Source organism: Carassius auratus, chromosome 28, assembly GCF_003368295.1.
Source record: "Carassius auratus strain Wakin chromosome 28, ASM336829v1, whole genome shotgun sequence".
In the NCBI taxonomy this organism is placed as follows: domain Eukaryota; kingdom Metazoa; phylum Chordata; class Actinopteri; order Cypriniformes; family Cyprinidae; genus Carassius; species Carassius auratus.
Window position 1 is genome coordinate 17,332,838 of NC_039270.1, and position 21,732 is coordinate 17,354,569.

Below are 21,732 nucleotides of genomic sequence, written 5' to 3' on the forward strand. Positions count from 1 at the left end.
ATGTGTTTTTAGCTGATTCTTGAAGATTGCTCTGATTTAGTTGGGCAGGTGCACCACACACACACACACACACACACACACACACACACACACACACACACACATATAAACATACATCTGCACACACAAATTATGAAAATATGGCCTACCTTTCTTTCTACCATTATTATTATTTATTTTTTTGTCAAGTAATACTGTCACTTTGAAGCCTGATTGCTTGTGTTGGAAGTTGTTTGCACTCTAGGTCTGTGTGAGGGCTTCTGTGTGTGTGTCCAGTGCCAGTCAGGTGCTGGTGAGATATTGTTTCAACTGTACCATACTGTACCCACATGCTGATAGTCACACTGTACACAGGCTCAGCCCTCAACCCACTCCATCTGTTCATTTCTCTCTCTCTCTTTCCTTCAATGCTTCCAAACTCCAGCCTCCATCTAAAAGCTAAATGTAAAAGCTTTCAGTGAACCTCTTAAAGACCATGAACCCGAGGCCAGGGGGTTGCTCATAACTCCCCGTCAACTCTTTCAGTAACTCCTCTGTGTGTCACCTCCTACCCTGCTTTCTATCTCAGTCCTGTCTTCTCTCCAGCAGTCCTTCCGCACTCCTCCTCACTTATCTTCGATCGCGCCTGCACAGAGGGATGCCAACGGTGGCCATTCTCCATATCACCCACTCATCCCTGCCCAGATCGAAAACAAGCCAGGAATGAATTGATATGCAGAAAGTGATAGTCTCTCTTCAAGTTGGCACTCCCTTTTTAAAGTTACAGACATATCACACCCCACCGAACCTCTCTGCCACACACTTAATCGTTGTCTTCGCTCTCTTTCTGACATTTTGGGCAATAGGTTCGTCCTATGAAGTGACACAGACAGTTTATACAGTAGCCGTATCCGTAATTACTGTACGTACGGTGAAGACTACGCAATCTCAACGTGCAACTATTAAGAGGTTACACCATCTTCATAGTGATAAACCAACACCCAGCCACCTCGCAGGGACAATAACACACCACGGTTGTATTTGTCCAACTTAATAAAAGAGTTTTCGGTCTAATAAGAGCCAACACATGATAACATCAGTGCACGAAAAAAAAAAAAAACGCCATGCGGACACTGTACAAGATCAGCACCACATCAAACCTAACACACTCCACAATAAACGCAGCAGGGGTTACAAGAACCCAGCGCATACGTCCCCTCCTGAGTGATCATTCTTAATTTCTTGAATGTACACATGCAAATCCCACATACGGTGTGTATGATCACACACACACCCGACAGAAGAACCCAAAAGCATCAATCCCTTCCAGTGAAGCAAACTCCTCTAAATCAGCAGCTAACAGAGCCCAGCGCATTCTCTCTCCATCCCACACACACACACTCACATGCGCAGAAACACACACCCGTTTAGCATTCTGTCCATCAGAGCAACGGTGTATCTGGCTGGAGGCAGACATTGTATTCTGCGGCCGTTAACAGAGAGACAGAAGCTGCGATTCACACACGCGCACACACACACACACACACACACACGCATGCAGCGGTGGAGACGTGCTACCCTGGCTATTGCGTGAGCGAGTGCTCACTCTTCTGCACATAGACACACGCACACGTCCAAACACGCGTGCATTGCAACACATCCATGCCTGTCGATCCACTCCATCACTCCGGCTTGTTCCTTGCACAGATGCGGCGCTCTCTCTAGCCCACCTCCCTCCCTCCCTCCCTCCCTGCCAACCGTGAGAAAAACATGAAAACAGCCAGTACCTGTAAATGAACCAGACGCTGCGATTCATAGGGCCTAGCGACGGCCAGGACGACGAGAGGGAGAGGGAGAGAGAGAGATCCTCCTCTCCGCATCCTCCCATCGCCATTTCCCCCCCCTCCTCCTCCTCCTCCTCCACCTCCTCCTCTTATTGCTGCTCCTCTTCCAGCCAGAGAACAGCAAACGAGAGCCGTGCAAGGGGAGGAGAGGAGGAGAGAGAGATGGAGAGAGTGAGAACGAGGGCCTAGCTCTCCCAACCCTTTCATACTTAAGACGGAGAGAGAGAGAGAATGTGAGAGAGAGAATGCAAGAGAGAGCGAGAGAGAGAGAGCGATGGTTCACTGTGACTGCGACAGAGGAGGAGAGAGAACGAGCGAGGCAAGGAGAAAGAGAGGGAGGGAGGGTGAGATAAGAGGGACAGAAAGAGAGAGAGAATGTGTGGTTGGAAGACATGGTTTAGCATGAAAGAGGAGAGAAATGATGCAATTTGATGAAGGGAGAGAGGGAGAGAGAATGGGGCTTGAGGTGACTTAGTTTGTTTGCTGATTAGTTAATGCATGCATTGAATGTAAAGGATTTTTAGACGCCATGTACAAAGGAATTATTTCAGCGTTTTAAATAAAGCTAGGGATAATTCACAGGTGTCGCAGATGTCAATCGCTCATGGCGTGAGACGCTTAAAAAACAGCAAAGTGCACCGTAACAGTCGCAAGCATTCATCTAGAGCATATTTAGATAGAAAAAATAAATAAAAAGCACATGGCTAATGCGTGCATACGCACACCTGCTGCAGTGCAGGAGATCAAACCATTGGGAAGGTGCAATTAAAACGCCTAGCACCAGTTTCACTAGGGCAAGATAACTGTCATCTATCTCTCTTTTACTCCTCCCTCTCATGTACACATCTGCCTCTTCCTCTCTTCTTCAGCAGCCATGTGAGATGAACAGAGCGATGTTTCTATCACTGCCTCCACAAGTCACTGTTTTCCCATTCATAAAACTGGCAGCAGCCTTTGAGAGGTAGAGAGACAGGAAAAGAACAAGAGAGAGAGAGAGGGAGCACTTTCTAGTGCTCTTGTTGGGTAGCCATAGAGCACTACAGCTCTGAACCACCCTCCGCCTATTACATCATCAATATCACTAGCTACTGAATGAACCTGATTTTTTTTATTTCTATTTTCAATGCTGTTGCCTGTGGTCACACGGATTCATTGTTACATCGACTGAGACAAGATACAGCAGTCTGAGGGACTGTGTATCTGGAATATATATATATATATATACAGTATTGTTCAAAATAATAGCAGTACAATGTGACTAACCAGAATAATCAAGATTTTTCGTATATTTTTTTATTGCTACGTGGCAAACAAGTTACCAGTAGGTTCAGTAGATTCTCAGAAAACAAATGAGACCCAGCATTCATGATATGCACGCTCTTAAGGCTGTGCAATTGGGCAATTAGTTGAATTAGTTGAAAGGGGTGTGTTCAAAAAAATAGCAGTGTGGCATTCAATCACTGAGGTCATCAATTTTGTGAAGAAACAGGTGTGAATCAGGTGGCCCCTATTTAAGGATGAAGCCAACACTTGTTGAACATGCATTTGAAAGCTGAGGAAAATGGGTCGTTCAAGACATTGTTCAGAAGAACAGCGTACTTTGATTAAAAAGTTGATTAGAGAGGGGAAAACCTATAAAGAGGTGCAAAAAATGATAGGCTGTTCAGCTAAAATGATCTCCAATGCCTTAAAATGGAGAGCAAAACCAGAGAGACGTGGAAGAAAACGGAAGACAACCATCAAAATGGATAGAAGAATAACCAGAATGGCAAAGGCTCAGCCAATGATCACCTCCAGGATGATCAAAGACAGTCTGGAGTTACCTGTAAGTACTGTGACAGTTAGAAGACGTCTGTGTGAAGCTAATCTATTTTCAAGAATCCCCCGCAAAGTCCCTCTGTTAAAAAAAAGGCATGTGCAGAAGAGGTTACAATTTGCCAAAGAACACATCAACTGGCCTAAAGAGAAATGGAGGAACATTTTGTGGACTGATGAGAGTAAAATTGTTCTTTTTGGGTCCAAGGGCCACAGGCAGTTTGTGAGACGACCCCCAAACTCTGAATTCAAGCCACAGTACACAGTGAAGACAGTGAAGCATGGAGGTGCAAGCATCATGATATGGGCATGTTTCTCCTACTATGGTGTTGGGCCTATTTATCGAATACCAGGGATCATGGATCAGTTTGCATATGTTAAAATACTTGAAGAGGTCATGTTGCCCTATGCTGAAGAGGACATGCCCTTGAAATGGTTGTTTCAACAAGACAATGACCCAAAACACACTAGTAAACGAGCAACGTCTTGGTTCCAAACCAACAAAATTAATGTTATGGAGTGGCCAGCCCAATCTCCAGACCTTAATCCAATTGAGAACTTGTGGGGTGATATCTAAAATGCTGTTTCTGAAGCAAAACCAAGAAATGTGAATGAATTGTGGAATGTTGTTAAAGAATCATGGAGTGGAATAAAAGCTGAGAGGTGCCACAAGTTGGTTGACTCCATGCCACACAGATGTCAAGCAGTTTTAAAAAACTGTGGTCATACAACTAAATATTAGTTTAGTGATTCACAGGATTGCTAAATCCCAGAAAAAAAAAAATGTTTGTACAAAATAGTTTTGAGTTTGTACAGTCAAAGGTAGACACTGCTATTTTTTTGAACACACCCCTTTCAACTAATTGCCCAATTGCACAGCCTTAAGAGCGTGCATATCATGAATGCTGGGTCTTGTTTGTTTTCTGACAATCTACTGAACCTACTGGTAACTTGTTTGCCACGTAGCAATAAAAAATATACTAAAAACCTTGATTATTCTGGTTAGTCACATTGTACTGCTATTATTTTGAACAATACTGTATATATATATATATATATATATATATATATATATTTTAAATACATAAACAATAGCCAAGAAAGCAGAAGTGTGAGTTAACCGACTCATGTAACAAACACTATGATAAATATTAAGTATTAGCCATATTGAAATGAATTTGCAGCAAAACCTCGTAGATTGAATACACACGCATGCTAACTTTACTCAGTTAAATGGTTAGCTGCAGTTTATAATGCGCATCTAACGTGCATCTCCCCTGCTGTTATGACCAGACACCCCCCGACCCATTTTCAGCATGCAGTCCATCCGTTGAGAACAACTGATCTAAACCACAATGCATGTCCACCACCATTCAATAGTTTGGGGTTTGTAGGATTTTTATATTATATTTTAAAGAACTCCAGTCTTCAGGAATCATTCTAATATGCTGATTTGCTGCTCATGTAACAGTGTGCTCATTTTTAGTGTACAGTATTTTTACGGAAAAGCAAAATATACTTGTCAAAAATATCACCTGTAAGCTTTTCTTTGTCCTAGCAATTACCTTGTCTCTTGCTTTGAAACCAGTTCTTTAAATAATACCTTTGCAAACACATTGTAATTACGCTGGATTATACTTAGATAAAACATTTCTATTCAGTTTGAAAAAAAGACAAAGACCACACTCCTTGAATAAGATAAAAAAAGTGGTTTAGACCATTTTTTGTTTAAAGAAACTAATGGGCACACACCTTGTTTGGTCTTTAAAACTACTGCAACAAACTTCCTAGTAATAGTTAAGGTCCAAAATGTATTTAGCAATAAGAACAAGAACTACTGTAAAACCTTCAAGAATTTAAAGGTTATTGTCTATTAAGATGTTAACTTTTAAATGCATAAAATAACACAAAATGTATTTTCTGCAGAGTTAAGTATTACTGATTTAAAAATTAATAATTTTTTTTTTCTTTTTTTTTTTTTTACATAATTACATCAAATTAATGAACTCTCAAAAAGTAATTGGCGTGTTAATTAGCTCAATGTTTGTAATGGTCCAAGAGTCTCTGCATGTTAATCAGACTAATAAGCAGGCCATGGGTCAACGACATTAGCCATGCATGCTATGTGTACCATTGGTGCATGGTTGAGTAATCATGGTCACACAAGCAATAAGAGCGAGAGAGATTCATATAAATCTCACTAGCCACTGGACAGAGACAAGTGGATCTGTTTACTTACACAAGCAACTGTTTGTACAGCTATCGGGACAGAAAAGATACACGAACAATCTCACTCACTTCTTATTGCCTTTTAAAGTGTCTGTGGGTATCGCACTTGTCTGTGGTGCATTTTTCGTCCTACTCTGAACCTGTTGATCTGTTCCTGTCTCTGGACCGTGGCAGATGTACACACTTCCACACCCATCTGCTTCCTCTTCTGCCTTCTGTCCAACTGACCTTAGTTCTTTCCTCTTCCTCTGCTTGTCCTCCCACACCTAACTCACTCTGACCCTCTCTGTCCTTTATTTTTTTCCCATCTTCTCTTATTATCATAGTTCTATGCTGCCACTGCCCCTTATTTCTGCAATGAACTTGAGTAGAGGCTTAAACCCCTAAAATCATGCTGCCTTACCTTAAAGGGCTAGTTCACCCAAAATTACAATTTTGTCATCATTTACTTAAGCCCCTTTCACAATGCCATTCCAGCAAATACAGGGGTAAAGTGTTCCTGCAATTGGTCCCTGGTCGCTAGATTTTGCACTTTCACACTGCCAGTGATGACCCGGTATATGTGCGTGCTTTCACACACAACCCTAGAAGATCCCGTATTGACACGTGACATCAGCGCGTGACGTGTAATGTACGAGTCGACAACGCTAGGCACGTTATACTTTCACTGAAGCAAGCAAACGATCTCTGCGTCAGCGCGGAAAGTGAGGAACTAACTGATCTCTGCTTCATTACAGTTTGCACATATGTTTTCGTTCGCAAATGTTGATCTTCCTTCAAAACAGCCGGTATCTCTAAAAAATGATTTCTAAAAAAATTGGTCTAATTCCGTGTCGAATCATCACTCCGACACGGAATTAGATCTGGCTTTTGTTCACACAGCGCTCGTCCCGGGTTGAACCCCCAAATGTTACTAGGTCCCCGACCCGGGTTCAATTCGATAATCAATTCCGGGACGTGGTTGCTTTCACACAGAAGGCGACCCGGCAATGTTCCGGAAATATTGCCGGTCCGAGGTGCAGTGTGAAAGGGGCTTTACTGTCATATGGGTTTTTGTCTTCTGTGGAAGACAGAATTTCCAAGCTGTACTTTTCCATGACATAAAAGTGACCAGAACTAGACTACTAGATTTTCTGTAAACTTTGACTTTGAATCATGAGTGTTTTTCACACAAATCTTATCATATCTCAAATGATTTGAAAATAGTGCACGAGCACGAGAAGAATACTTTATTTGGTGTTTTTTGTAATTTCTGGAGCTTGACAGCCCTAGAACAATTCTTTTCAACCCTTTTGGACCTTTTGGACTCCAAAGTCCACAATTCTTCACAAAAACATTCCCAAGAGAATGTTCTTCAGGGTTACCACTGTTTTCATGCACACAGACACACACACATAAAAAACACACAATATTTTTTTTACTCAGAATTTCTACCCAATACAGTTTTTAGAGCTTGCCACAGCTATGTAATGTCCATTAATTTTAAGATTTTATTAATTTACATGATCTATTTAAATGTACTAATTTACCTCATTTATGCAGTTTTTTGATTATTAGTTGTTTTAGTTGAATTCAAATTATTTTAAGTCAGCCTGAGGCCCCCTTAGAGATTTGCTGATGCTATTTGAGAACCACCGCTCTACACTGAAAAAAAAAAAAAACTGATTTAAGTGAACTGGTTTTAGGTCAACAATAATATATAATTATCACTGAATCAACCAAAATACATACATTTTTTAGCAACAAAAGTAATTTTATCAGGTAGAAACAGCATTTTACAGTATAGGGTCTTCAATCCTTTAAATGTATAAAGCAGCTTGGTCATTCGGTTAAACTTCTCATAGTGTTCTAGAACACAACGATGACAGTATTATCACTTAAAGGTGATCCATCCCTTTAAAAACAAGCACACCAATGTACCCACCAGACAACGCTTGCACAAGAAGGTAGAGAGAGACCCCTCCCCCTCCCCCTGTCACCTCCCTCTCCTTTAACAATGTCTGTAAACAAAACAGATCCTATGAATGAAGGAGGACAGCGAGCGAGTGAGGGAGGCAAACGCAGCAGCACATCTCCATCACTCAGAAGAAACACAGTCAGGGATGAGAGAGCTGAGAAGCAGAAGACACGAACATGAACAAGAAGATGAAGAGAGAGCAAAAGGGGAGAGAAAGCAAGAACTCACATCATCTCTGTCAAAGCCTCTTTCGCTGGATGTCGATGTTGTCCTCGCTGCCCTCCCCCCTCCGTCTCCCTCTGCCTCCTTCGCTCTCTACGGCATTGCTGGATCCACAATCTACTGCCTTATTCCTCCTCTTTCTACAACTCTCACACTCTTTCTGTCCTCCAGCATGGTAGACTACACCACACCGCTGTTCATTCAGAGCATGTGTGTGATGAAGAGCATGAGAGAGAGAGAGAGAGAGGAGGAGAGAAAGAGAGAGCTAAAGAGAGGGAGAATCAGCAGGAAGAGAGGGGGTAAGGAAGTGTGGATAGTGGCAGAAGGCGTATGTGTGCCTGTACAGTACAGTATGTATTTGTGCACGTGTTCCCATATCTGTATCGATGCCAGAAAACTTGCTGGCACGTTTTCAGCGGAAGACTGCGCAGCCGTGTTCAAGCAGACTCGTTCAGTGAACTTTTACCTGAAATTATACTGGACGTCCTTGACCCTATTACGCAGATCACTGTCCTATAAAAAGCTCACGTGCACTGGGAAGGGAAAAAGAGAGTGCTGCAGGGCGCTCAGGGACAGGGACGCTGGAATTATGACACAGTTGAGCTCGCACAGGCCGAAGGAAGACAAGGAGCAGAGAAGGATGATGCAGAGAGAGGAAGCTGCTATTAAAAATGACTCTGCGAGGGAAGGACAATGATGGAGGTGGTGAGGCGATGCCAGAAAGGACATAGTGATTTGTAGGGTTCTGGAAAAGTGGGGCTGGGGTGAGAACAGAAGAGCTGAGAGGTTGGAGGAAGAATAGAGACAGTTTGATGAGAATATTTTTATAGAACTTAATCAAGGTTAATATTTTTTTTTTTAAATGCTATTTGACATGCGTTCATAACACATTAAAACTATCCTATAAAGATAAAAAAAATGTATTAAATGTATTAGTAGAAGTAGAAATTTGAACACACACACATACATCTCTCTCTCTCTCTCTCTCTCTTTCTCTGTTTATATATATATTTACATAGTCAAACCAATTTTTTTTCAGACACATTCAACATTTCTAACCTTTTTACTACTTTATTTGCTATAGTTTAGAAAATGGACAATATGACAAGAACTCAGAGTTAAACTGTGGCAGAACAAATTAAATTTATCTTGATAATGTCAGATAAGCTTGCTAGAAAGGTATGTAATATATTAAGCTGAACAGCTGTCAGCTGTTGAATTTAACTACACTATTGATTTAGGTCAAACAATTAGCAAGCAATGTTTAATTTTGTTCAGTCTTTGGTGTAAAAAGGTTGCATTAGCAATTAAAGAAAAAACACTAAAGCAAAACGTGGTCAGGTCAAAGTGTCTGAATAATTTCTGGTCCCAAATTTTTATCAGGTTTACTGGCAGCCCACTGTCAAATCTTTGGGTATAATACAACCCAGAATGTTTGGGTATAATACAACACAGTTTACTTTATTTTGCTATCCTCATTTACATAAATGAAATAGCGTTTTGCATCAAAAATGATAGCTGGTGACTACTACTGATTTTATTACTACACTAACATGTTTCACACTTGTATAAAGACTTAGGGTAAGGTGCCAAAAAGTTTTTTTTCCTCTTTGGTCATGTCAGTAGTTGCAAGATGCTTTTTCATCCATTTATTCATCCATGCATCCATGCATTCATCCCTCTCTTTCTCTCTCTCTTTCCCTTGCTCTTTAGTGCCCTTCATAGTATGACCTCCAGATGGAGTCACCACAGGGGTGGGAGGGTGATGGAGAGAAAATGAAAGAGTGCAGGGGGTTAGTAAAATGGGAGGAATTAAAAGAGAGAGAGAGAGAGCACAAGGGAGAGGTGGAGCGGGACGAGGGGGTGACTAAGCCAAAAATAGAGGGGTGAGAAAAAACATTTACAAACTGAAAACACAGTAAGAAGTTTCAATCTGTGTGTCTTTTAGTGTATTTCTACACATGCACGAATGGGAGTAAGCGAGCGTGATCAGTGAGATTCAGAGTATACATTAAAAATCGGATTTATTATGTGTATATTTGTATGTAAATAATTTGCTAGGCTTGTATTGTGTTGTCTTGCAGGCTGCTGTGATGAGGTGAATGTGAGCTCTCTTTGCGACTGGGACAGAATGACATCACATGAGGCAGCTTTATGTTTACTGTGAGGTGCTAATGAAAAGAGCACAGCAGTGTTAAGTTACCAACACATGACTCACAGACAGTTAGACAGACTGAGATAGAGAGTGAGATTACAACATGGCCACCAAATACAGGTATTACAGTCTTGCGCAAAGTATTTCATTTCATAGGTGTGTCAGTATTTTTAGTCCCACCCTGCTCCCCAAGGCCAAGTGAGTAGGCTACACCATAGAGGAGCTCAGTAACTCCCCTCATTTCCCCAAGCCCCTGACAACGGCCCTGGGTGACACATGTCACATGACACTGATTATGTGAAACATCCTATAAAAGTAGATTACTGATGATTTAGGAGCCGTCCACAAAAGAATCTGTTTTTGCATTTAGAAATGTGTGATGCACAGCATATATATTAAACACATAAAGCATATTTTAAATGAATGGCAACTTACCCTGTATAAAATAAATTAATAAAAAATATGAATAAATTAATTTTAAAAAATACAGAAGCAAATAAAATAAAATCCTCAGACCCAGTTTACATTAAGTGGCCTTAACTACTATGTACTTACATTTTAATTAATAATTTAGTACAATGTACTTATTGTGTACATACATGTTTTTACATTGTACTTATATATAAAAAAACTACATGTAATTACATCTGTATTTAATTTCTGTAATTACATTTATAATTACACTGTTGACCCATACTTTACACCTCAACCCACCCTTAAACTTACCCATACCTCCAACCCTCTTCCTAACCTTACCCCTATCCCATCTCAATAGCAGCAAAAGTGTTTTACAATACAATATGGACACAATAAGTACATTGTACTTATTGTTTTATGTAAGTACATAGTAGTTAAGACCACCTAATATAAAGTGGAACCAAATCCTCTTTACAATAATTTGTTAACAAATTTTCCAGTCTTAGAATTAATCATACATATTTGGAAAAATATTAAGTGTTTATTGCTGAAACAATTAAAAAAATATTTAAAGACTTAAAGGGTTAGTTCATCCAAAAATAAAAATAATGTAATTAATAACTCACCCTTATGCTGTTCCAAACATGTAAGACCTCCGTTTATCTTCGGGACACAGTTTAAGATATTTTAGATTTAGTCCGAGAGCTCTCAGTGCCTCCATTAAAGCTGTGTGTACGGTATACTGTCCATGTCCAGAAAGGTAAGAAAAACATCATAAAAGTAGTCCATGTGACATTAGAGGGTCCGTTAAAATTTGTTGAAGCATCGAAAAATACATTTTGGTCCAAAAATAACAAAAACTGTTGATGTATGATGCTACTGAGGTGTTTTCTGGTGCGCCGAACAAAGATAACACGTCAGCAGCATCATACGTCAACAGCCACAGCAGTCGCACTCACAACAGACCCGGAAGAGAAGAAAATGCTGAATAAAGTCGTAGTTTTTGTTATTTTTGGACCAAAATATATTTTCGATGATACAACAAATTCTAACTGACCCTCTGATGTCACATGGACTACTTGATGATGTTTTTCTTACCTTTCTGGACATGGACAGTAAACTGTACATACAGCTTCAATGGAGGGACTGAGAGCTCTCGGACTAAATCTAAAATGTCTTAAACTGTGTTCCAAAGATGAACGGAGGTCTTACGGGTTTGAAACAACATGAGGGTGAGTCATTAATAACATAATTTTCATTTTTGAATGTACTAATCCTTTAAGCATAAAAAATATAAAACTCCATTATGAAGCAGATCTTAAATAAAAAAAAATCAAACAAACTTTGTGTTAAGGAACTTCACATTAGAAAAAAAAAAAAAGATTTTCTTTTGTGTGTGTGTAAATCAAGTCTACAACCTTCTGGTTACCACACTGAGCTTTAAATTGACAGTTCACCCAAATATGAATATTCTGTAATTTATTACTCATACTTGCCTCATACCATTCAAAACCTCTAAGACCTTTTTTCATCTTCAGAACAAAATTATTTTTGATGAAATCTAATAGTTTTCTGAATCTTCACAGCAACTGAAATATTTTATGGCTCAGAAATGTAGCAAGGACATCATTAAAATAGTCCATGTGACATCAGTGGTTCAATTGTAATGTTATGAAGTTATGAGAATACTTTTTGTGTGCAAAAAAAAAAAAAAAAAAATACGTTTACTCAACGCTTTCTTCTCTTCCAGGGGCCTGTACCATGAAGCTGGATTAGGTGGCTAGCCAGCTATGTTTCAGCTTAGTTTCTGCCAACCCTGGGTTTTAGGTACTATGAAAGTAGCTCGGCTTTAATCGGTGTTCGTTGCCATGGTATCTTACGCTGCACGGCTAACCTGCTCCGGGGCAGGTTATGTTCTGGATTCAAGATCTCAGACTGAAGGTGAACCAATCAGATGTGAGAGAAGTGACACATGTCTGACACAAAGTCACTCCAGTTTATTTTGCTCCAAATTAAAGGTCACTAATGCTAAAAAAAAAAAAAAAAAAAAAAATAGAAGTCCAGCTTTAATGATAATAACTGAGTCATTTTATGATTTATATAATTATAGTGATTCATATTATTATTTATCTCTTACACACAAGCAATTTTAGTTTAACAGTTATTATAAATTATTTTAATTAAATATTAATGTATACAGATCATGTAATATAAATAAGCTGTAGTATCAAAAGATTGCACTATTTAAAAAACAAATCTGAATTTATATGTTCAAGTCTCTATCACCATATATTTTCAAATGTATAAACTAAGTTAACAAGTTCCACTTGTGACTACAAGATCATTTATTTTATTAGTCCTCCTTCATTTTTCATATGACATTTAAATTTGTCATATTCTTCAATCTCTTAACCTTTAGCAAAACCTTTAACCTTTAGTTTTGAATCTCGCTGGGTCTCTCACGAGAAGTAAATCAAACTTGCTTTGTGTTCCAAGGCTCGTGATTGGCTGTTCGCCAGTGATGTCACACATTCATGTGCACGCGCTCCACAAACTCAGGATCAAAGCCCGAATTGACAAAGAAAGTTGATGAACAGCATCATGGTACCAACAAAGCCGGATTGGAGAGGTTTGGTTTTGTCAACTCAAAACTAATCCTGTAAGTCTGAATTTGTTCAGCTACCATCATGGTACATGCCCCAGGTCAGTCAACACCAGCATTCAGGAGAGTACCACAACACACGTGTGTGATGCTGCTGACGCAGCTGACCCAGCTGACACAGGAGCCGGCGTTCTGATGAAAACCCAGATGTGCTGAGACTTGTTTACAAGCAGAGGAATGCACAGGGGTGTAAAGGGATGGTTGGGGGAACTATCCCTTTGAACATTACACTGCACTTGGTATACACTTAGTACACTACTCTTACATGAAATATGAAGCTTGAATCGAAATGCCACACTTTATCCGCTTAAATGATGGATGACTAATTGTAAAGTATTGTAGTTCAATTCAGTGTTACATTCTTCAGCGTCAGTCTCAGCTGTTTAATTCTGAAATTAATTTCAAATAACAGACTCGCATCTGACTTCCAAAACCAGCTTCACAAGCCGCAAACATTGAGATGCATGAATCACACGCTGGCATCTCCGTCTACATGCCCGTCAGTCTATCACTCACACTCACAGCAGTGCGAGAAAAGACGCCAAGGCCTCCTCAGGTGAGTCACAGCCAACGGCAGCATTTCAGAACAACTGACAGAAAACTCTCCACGTGCTGAACGAAACACAGACTAACCCACAAGACACGCGAGTAGATAATAAAGAATGCAAATTTTTTTGGGAAGTTTTGGGAAACAAATCTATATGGGAAGAATGCAACTTGAAAAGACCAACATTTTAGATGCTTCTTAACTACCTTAAACTAACAAGATGTACTTTGAATGCAATTGTTGTATTGTATTTATGTATTTTTTTTGTATTTTACGCCTTAGTGGTTCTTTTACACTAGTCCACTACCTAAATCAGCAACAAACCAGCGTAAACTAACTCTAAACTGGCCTTCTCAGCAGGAAGTCCTTCATTACAACAAATCGACATCTACATATTAGCAATGCACATCCATAAATTTGAAAGTGTTCTTACCTGGGCGCGTCAAAGCTGTCGTAGGATCCAACGGTGTAGTGTCGGAAGAGTCGCTTGGCTCTCTCGCTGCGGCTCTCTGAAAGACGCACACACAACCGCATCCACATGAGCTTGGGTGTGAGGGTGCAACTACAGCATGACAGGAAAATATATGTCCGACTTGAAGTTTCCTGCTCTGACAGAGCGCTGGGCCCCAAACCACGGTGAGTTTAGCCAGCGTGAAATGGCACAATCGGTCTCTCTCACACTCCAGTAGTGCTGTAAACTATTAATAGTCATCATAACTGCTCTCCCTCTCCAAGTCTGACATCACAACATCACAGGGAAGCTGTGGCAGTCCGACTGTCCTACACCTCCATCTGGGTCTATCAAAATGACAGCTCTGAGTGTAGCGTGGACGTCTTTGAAACAAATAATGTGTGTGCAGGTGCATGAGGAGTCTCACCTGAACGGGACTCCAGGCTGCGGAGAGCCACCTCCTCCACGCAGTCAGAGGGGAACCAGCCCGTGCGCCCGCGAACTGTCCCCTCCCAGTAACCTCCTTCACCCACACTCAACACTGAGAGAAGAGGAGAGAGAGAAACAACAGTGTGTGTGTGCGAGCAGGAAACATGAACAATGCACAATGTAATGAAAACACAATATATAGACCAGAAGCACCATGACCAGACAACTGGATTTTGAATCACCATCTTTTATATTTAGGTTCCACATTTGTTTCAGGATGCTTTGATGAATAGAAAGTTAGAACTGCATTTCTCAGGCTGGAAATGACAGTTCAGTTTTTGAATGTGGATCCCCTGCACACACTCATATAATGAACCATCAAAATAATAATCTTATACCCCTTAGGGCACCAAAACAGCTAGGACTGCCCCTTGTACCCAATTAAAAAACATAGGTGCAAGACGCCCCTGATACACACTTAGAGCACAATCTGAAGTACAAACAAACACACACACCCGGCTCAATCACAAATCACATGCAAAATGACTATCACTTATGCGTTTACTAATTCTTTAAAAAACATTCACGTATGCAAGCTATGGTGACAGATGTAAACAGAGTAATGGACTCTAATATAAAACACACACATACACACACACTAACATGCACATTGTTATTGGTCACAAACAGACATATACTGACATACCAACACATATCACCAGAATACATACACAGACAACGTTTATCCACACCTGTGAAAAACATACAGAAACAAACAAACATTTAACGGCACTCTTGCTGACATACACACATATTCTCCCACAACGCACACTGACACAGAGGCACACACACACACACACACCCATTCACCTTTGACTTTGTCTCCCTTGTTGAAGCTGATCTCACGGTCCCCCTGGGCCGAGTGCGAGCGGGTGGCCACAAACACACGGCCAGGCACGGCACTGTAGAGACGGCGCCGCTGCCCGCTTGCTGTGCCCTGACTACTGATAGAGCCAGCCCTGTACAAAGGCACACGTATCAGACAACAGGGTTAACATTCATTTATGCACATTTATTACCGGCTCGACTCATTCAGTTGTACGTCTTCAGAGGACGTGAATATTGATGATGATTTAGGCATAGAGTTCGCTGAATCACAAGCTATAACCTTGTCCTTTCTACTCTCTCTTTCTCACCCTTGTCTTCCTCGTGTTTGCCGGCTCCGATCGTCTCGGTCGCCTGTTCGGCCACGGGACGGGGAACGGGTTCGTGCTCCACGGGGACTGCTGGAGCTACGCAAGGTGCCACCATGCTTTAGACCCTGACAGATAGACATTAACACGATGAGTAGCAATTAAAGTTCAAACATAAATACGAAGAATAACAATTAAATTGCATGCACAAAATGCAAAAATTTAGAATTTAGTTGTTTGATAACTTTATTTAAATATATGGGGAATTATTAGCATTGGTATCAGTGATAGTTGCTATCAGTCATAAAAAGAGGCTATTAAACAAACATTAAATATATACTGTCTTTATTTTGTTTCTACATTCATTTGAATATTGAATGTAAAATTATTGCAATAAAAAACTATATTTAAAAACTTTAATGTTAGGTGGGGTTAATCATGATTAATCGCAGTTAATTTCAGAAAGAAATATGCAATTAGTTATTTTTCTTAATAAAATGATAAGGAAAAACAAAAAACAAAACAAGTACCTTATTTTTGTTTGGGGGGAAAAAACGTACAGACCCCCACAATTTTGTATTTATTTATACATGAAACATTGTTTTTAAAACAAAACAATAAATTACCTGCACGGAGACTAGGCTTGATCCGGCAGCATTGGGAAAAGCGATCCAATCTGGCACATTCATACTGTTGTCACTGTTGGCCCGCAAGAAGGGGTGAGGATGGGGCAATCCAAGAGTACGAGAACTCTCCCTCCTCTGGGGGGCATACTTTGGAGACTCCAAAAAGGGAACTGACATCAAATCAGGAGAGAAACAGTCATATCGAGAGAGAACAGATGCCAAGACAGACAGAATTATGCTCCAATTGCCAAATAATGTCCTGCAAAATGCACTTCACAGGATATTCGGTGTACAATCGTACACTGCATGGGTGGTCTGTATTCAGTGATGTTGCAAAGCATTACAAATGAAGTGAACTTCAACAGATCCCCTGCTGAGTGTGTAGAGAGCAGTCAACACTGCTTAGGGACTGTGTGAATCGCAAAGCAGCTAAAGAGAGACGAAAGTATCAAGCTCCAAATGTCACACAGTTTGAAGAGCAAATAAACTGTCTCACTGAGAATAAAAATACCGGCACAACCAAAATAAATCTCCGCTCCTTACCTACGTCTGATTCACGGTGGTTTTTAATGATTTCTCCCAGCTCAAAATGGCCAGACATCACAGCTACCTAGAAAAGAAGTTCACCTACGATTAATATTTGCATCTGTGAATGACGCACAGTGACGCAAGGCTTGGGAATAACACAATACTAAACACACATGCATTTACTTCCCTTGATCTAAAACACAAACGCACGATCACAGTCACAGCTGGATCTGTGGAGATGGCTGAGGTTAAGTAAAACTCTTTCGGCTCGCTGCAGCTTCACTCCACCTGGGACTCGCAATGCATGCAAAAAACGATACAAGCTACGAAACCGCAAGTGAAAGGTGCCATTTCGGTGCCACAAGCATCGACAGATTTAAGTGCAAAAATAAAATAAAAATTTGTTTACAAGCACAACACGTTTTGACATTAAACCGACACATGCACTAAATAAGTCAGCAGAATCAAGATGTTTACATAATTGTAGACATTATTATTATACTAACTTATAGTTATCCATGCATATTAAACTGGAATAGGTGTTCCTGTGGCTCAGTGGTACAGCATTGCATTAGCAACCCAAAAGGTTGTGGGTTCAATTCCCAGTGAACATACATATTGGTGAAAAACAAAATGTATAGCCTGAATGAATAGCCTGAATATCGCTTTGGATAAAAGCATCTAATAAATGTAAATGGATGGGAGGAGGCATCTTAAAATCCAAAAACATTCTTTACCTAGAAGTTATCTTTACCAACATAAGGTTGGAAGAGGGTTTGTAGAATTTAGCTTCATTTAATTACTTGATTCAACCAGTTAATGATATGCAGAGCGTTTAAAAACAAACACAAATAACAACATGCAAATGTCTCATAATTACCTGGAAGGGGGTCTGCCCACTGTTATTCTTTGTGTCCTTACTGGCTCCTCGATACAGCAGAATGCGGGCACAGCTCTCCTACATGGTGAAATTAGACAATAACGGCCTGAAGATATTGAAGCCATCTGATGCTGACCATAAAATGTAACAAGCATTGTACATCATGCAACTTTATGCCCCAAGTAAATACACAACTTGTACACAAAATAATGACATTTTCACAGGGATCTTTAAAGCATGCTTGGAAACAGCATTCTGTTGACCAACTGCTGAAGAGCATGTGTATGCTTGACCAGCACTAGTTAGCACAAACCAGCCTGAAAACTCCCGCTGGTTTAAGACAGGCATTTTCAACATGAGATTTTATAATTTGACTTGATTTTTGTGTCAGGACCAGCTGTTATACCTTGTTATATAAAGCACATATGTGCAGGGCAGTGTTTCCTGAGGCATTCTGGGATGAGGAGTCTGCACCATAAAAAAGCAGGTGCTCTAAGTGTTGCGAGTTCCCATTTTGACAAGCCTGGAGAAAGAAAAAAGAGAACGAGAACAGGATAGACAAAGAATGAGAGGAGAGGAGGAAAGAGAAAAGAGAGGTGGATAGGAAGAACAGAAACATTCATTTGACATTGACAGAAGGGAAAAGAGGGAGGGAGGAATAGATTTTATACATCGTCAGAACAGACACCTTTGCTAATTAACACCACAGTGGATGTGTGAGTGAGAGGAAGAGAACGAAAGAATCGAAATAGATATGGAAATGCACACATGCACAGAGAGAGAACAAGGACTGAGCAGTGATTCCCAACTGGTGATACTTGGAAGAAACTTAAGATCGGATTCTTGAACTTGTAAGTCTTTATTGCTTTTATGTTTGTAATGTCTGTCAGCAACTTGTTTAGCTTTGATAATTATTAAATTCTGCCACAAAAGATTGCACATGACTTTATTCTTGTTAAAGATTCCATCTGGTTGTTTTTAAAGGCTAAAAAGTGATTTATAAAAAGTAATAATAAAGTGATTTATTAAAGGGAGGAGAAACCTTGCAAGTGTGTTTTTCAACCACAATTTGACTGTTTTCAGTTTAAATGTGAATCATTGTAATCATTCCCATAATATTACTAATGATGCTAAATGATATCTAGAGTAATATGAGTCGAAAAAAGGAACACATTTTCTTGTTAGTCTCCATGAAGCTTTACAGACGGAGGAACTGTGAAAACACTCAAGAAAGTTTGTACAGTGTAAGAAGGCACATAATAATATCTGAATAGTATGGTGGTGGTGTTTTATGAAGTTTCTTATGCTTACCAAGGTTGTATGTGACCCTGGAGCACAAAACCAGTCTTAAACCCAAAAAACATTGTATGGGTCAAAATTATAGATTTTTATTTTATGCCAAAAATCTTTAGGATATTAAGTAAAGATCATGTTCCATGTATATATTTTGTACGTTTCCTACTGTAAATATATCAAAACTTAATTTTTGATTAGTAATATACATTGCTAAGAATTCATTTGGACAAATTTAATGGTGAATTTCTCAGTATTTTGATTTTGATTCAGATTTCAGATATTCAAACAGTTATATCTTGACCAAACATTGTCCTATTCTAATAAACCATACATCGATGGAAATCTTATTCATGCAGCTTTCAGATGATGTAAAAATCTCAATTTCCAAAAATTTACACTTAGGACTGGTTTTGTGGTCCAGGGTCACATTTATATTTTTTTAATACAGTGTAATTTTTGTTCTATGAAACATTATTACAATTTTAATACATTTTAAAATTGTATTTATTACTGTATATGCTTATTTGGTTCTCATGACATCTCTTAATATTTCCACAGTTTAAGTAGAATTTTACAGTTGTGCTGCTTAATATTTTTGTGGGGACCATGATAACGTTGTCGTTTTGTAACAATGTGAAGTTGTTTCTTTCACTTTTGATCAATTTAATGCATGCTTGCAGAATAAAACAAACATACTGCAAACTTACTGTAATGGTACCGTAAGTATCCAAAAAACAAAAAACAAACAAACATAAAAACATAACGTGTGAATAATATGCAGGGTAGATGAGTGCTTCTCCTGACATATGAATGAATGAATGATTGACAGATACAATAGGTCACAAAAATCAAACCCATAGAATAAAAAAAACCTTACATTTTTCACTTTTCTAACTGTTATAATCGACTGCAATAAAATTACATGAATTATCAAATTATTGTTACATATATATATATATATGAATTTGTATGTTTAGAATAACACTAGACAGTTGTTGTGTGGTACATCAAGTATATCAGTTACAGCAGTTATACACTTCTATTATTCATGTGTTTCCTGTATATGTCACACACTGTTCTTCTAAGCACTTTTTGTACCTGATGGGTCTCGTCCCAGCCATTCTCATCACGGACCCCCAGCTTGGCTCTGTGGAAGAGGAGGGTCTCGCAGCAGGAGGTGTCGCCCCCTGTCAGCACAGTGTGGTAAAGTGGTGTCAGCCCGCGGCGGTCCTTATAATCAGAAGATGCCCCCAAAGACAACAGCGTCTAAAAACACCCAGAAAACAGACAATTACATTTAAATATGACTTTCTGATTACAAACATAAAGTCATCCTAATCATGGTTCTGAGATGCTATGTGTTACCAGTAGGGCAGTGTGCACATGGGCTCTGACAGCCTTGTGGAGAGGGGTCAAGCCATCCTTTGCCCTGAAGTCAATGTGAGCTCCCCCCATCACCAGCACCCTGATGATCTCCCCTCCGCCCGGCTCCGTCTGTACGGCCAGAGTCAGTGGGGTTTCTGTCACACACACATGAGGACAATCGGACAGTTACAATAGCCAAATAGACAATTACCGTTTCCTTTCTTACCGTTTTTTATTTATTTATATAACAGTTATATTATATGACAATAAGAAGGGAAACAGTAATTGTCTTATATTATTAAATTGCAGCTTCCAAACACTTCCAAACTTTTTACATACAGAAAACAGTAGTTTCACGACTTTGCAATGCTCTGTGGATAATATTTACAAAACTGCACATAATTTGAAAAAGTTAGTGAAATGTATTAATTTTTTATAGAAATTTAAAAAGAAAAAATGTTTAAAATTAACATTATTATACTGCTGTAGACACTACGGTAGAGACATTTTGTAAGAAGAAGAGTTGAAAAACATAAAAAATAAAGTAATAAACATGTTCTAAATTAAAATCTGGAAAAAATAAAATACATTATTGGCATGCCAACTAAACAGTCTAAACAATTTGGCTAAAAAGTTTTGACCTAAACCAATCGATCAAGATCGTCTGCATGTTGATGTGATGATGTAGAAGCTGCCCTTTCGAGTCACACAGTGCCTTGGGAAAATATTCATACAACTTAATGTTTTTCACATTTTATTAAGTGGTTGCCTTATTAACTTCTTTAAATTACTTTTTTTTTCCACATCAATCTACACTCCATACACCATACTGACAAACCAAAAGAAGAATTGTAACTTCGTAAATGTATATAAATAAAAAAAACTGAAATAAGTACACTGCATAAATATTCATACCCTTAACTAAATATTTAGCTGAAGAATCTTAACAGCCTTAAGTCTTTTTTGTTTGATGCGACAAGCTTTGCACATCAGTATTTGGTAATTATCTGCCATTCTTCTCCTCGTCTCTTCACCTCTCAAGCTCTGTCAGGTTGGATGAGGTCAGATAATAGAAATATTTGACTGGGTTCAATCCCAGGCTCTGGCTGGGTCACTCAAGGACATTCACAGAGTTGT

The 21,732-nt window shown here is 39.3% G+C and overlaps 1 protein-coding gene across 1 annotated transcript in view; it reads right to left on the reverse strand.

Moving 5' to 3' along the window:
* The window catches only part of LOC113047039 (SH3 and multiple ankyrin repeat domains protein 1-like), a 109,704-nt gene that overhangs the window by 20,712 nt on the left and 67,260 nt on the right, over positions 1-21,732 (reverse strand). Inside the window, 10 exon segments of the mRNA XM_026208284.1 lie at positions 14,261-14,336; positions 14,706-14,819; positions 15,578-15,726; positions 15,904-16,028; positions 16,527-16,696; positions 17,070-17,136; positions 17,935-18,012; positions 18,341-18,457; positions 20,329-20,496; positions 20,596-20,750. Of these exon segments, the coding sequence (XP_026064069.1) occupies positions 14,261-14,336; positions 14,706-14,819; positions 15,578-15,726; positions 15,904-16,028; positions 16,527-16,696; positions 17,070-17,136; positions 17,935-18,012; positions 18,341-18,457; positions 20,329-20,496; positions 20,596-20,750 (1,219 nt within the window).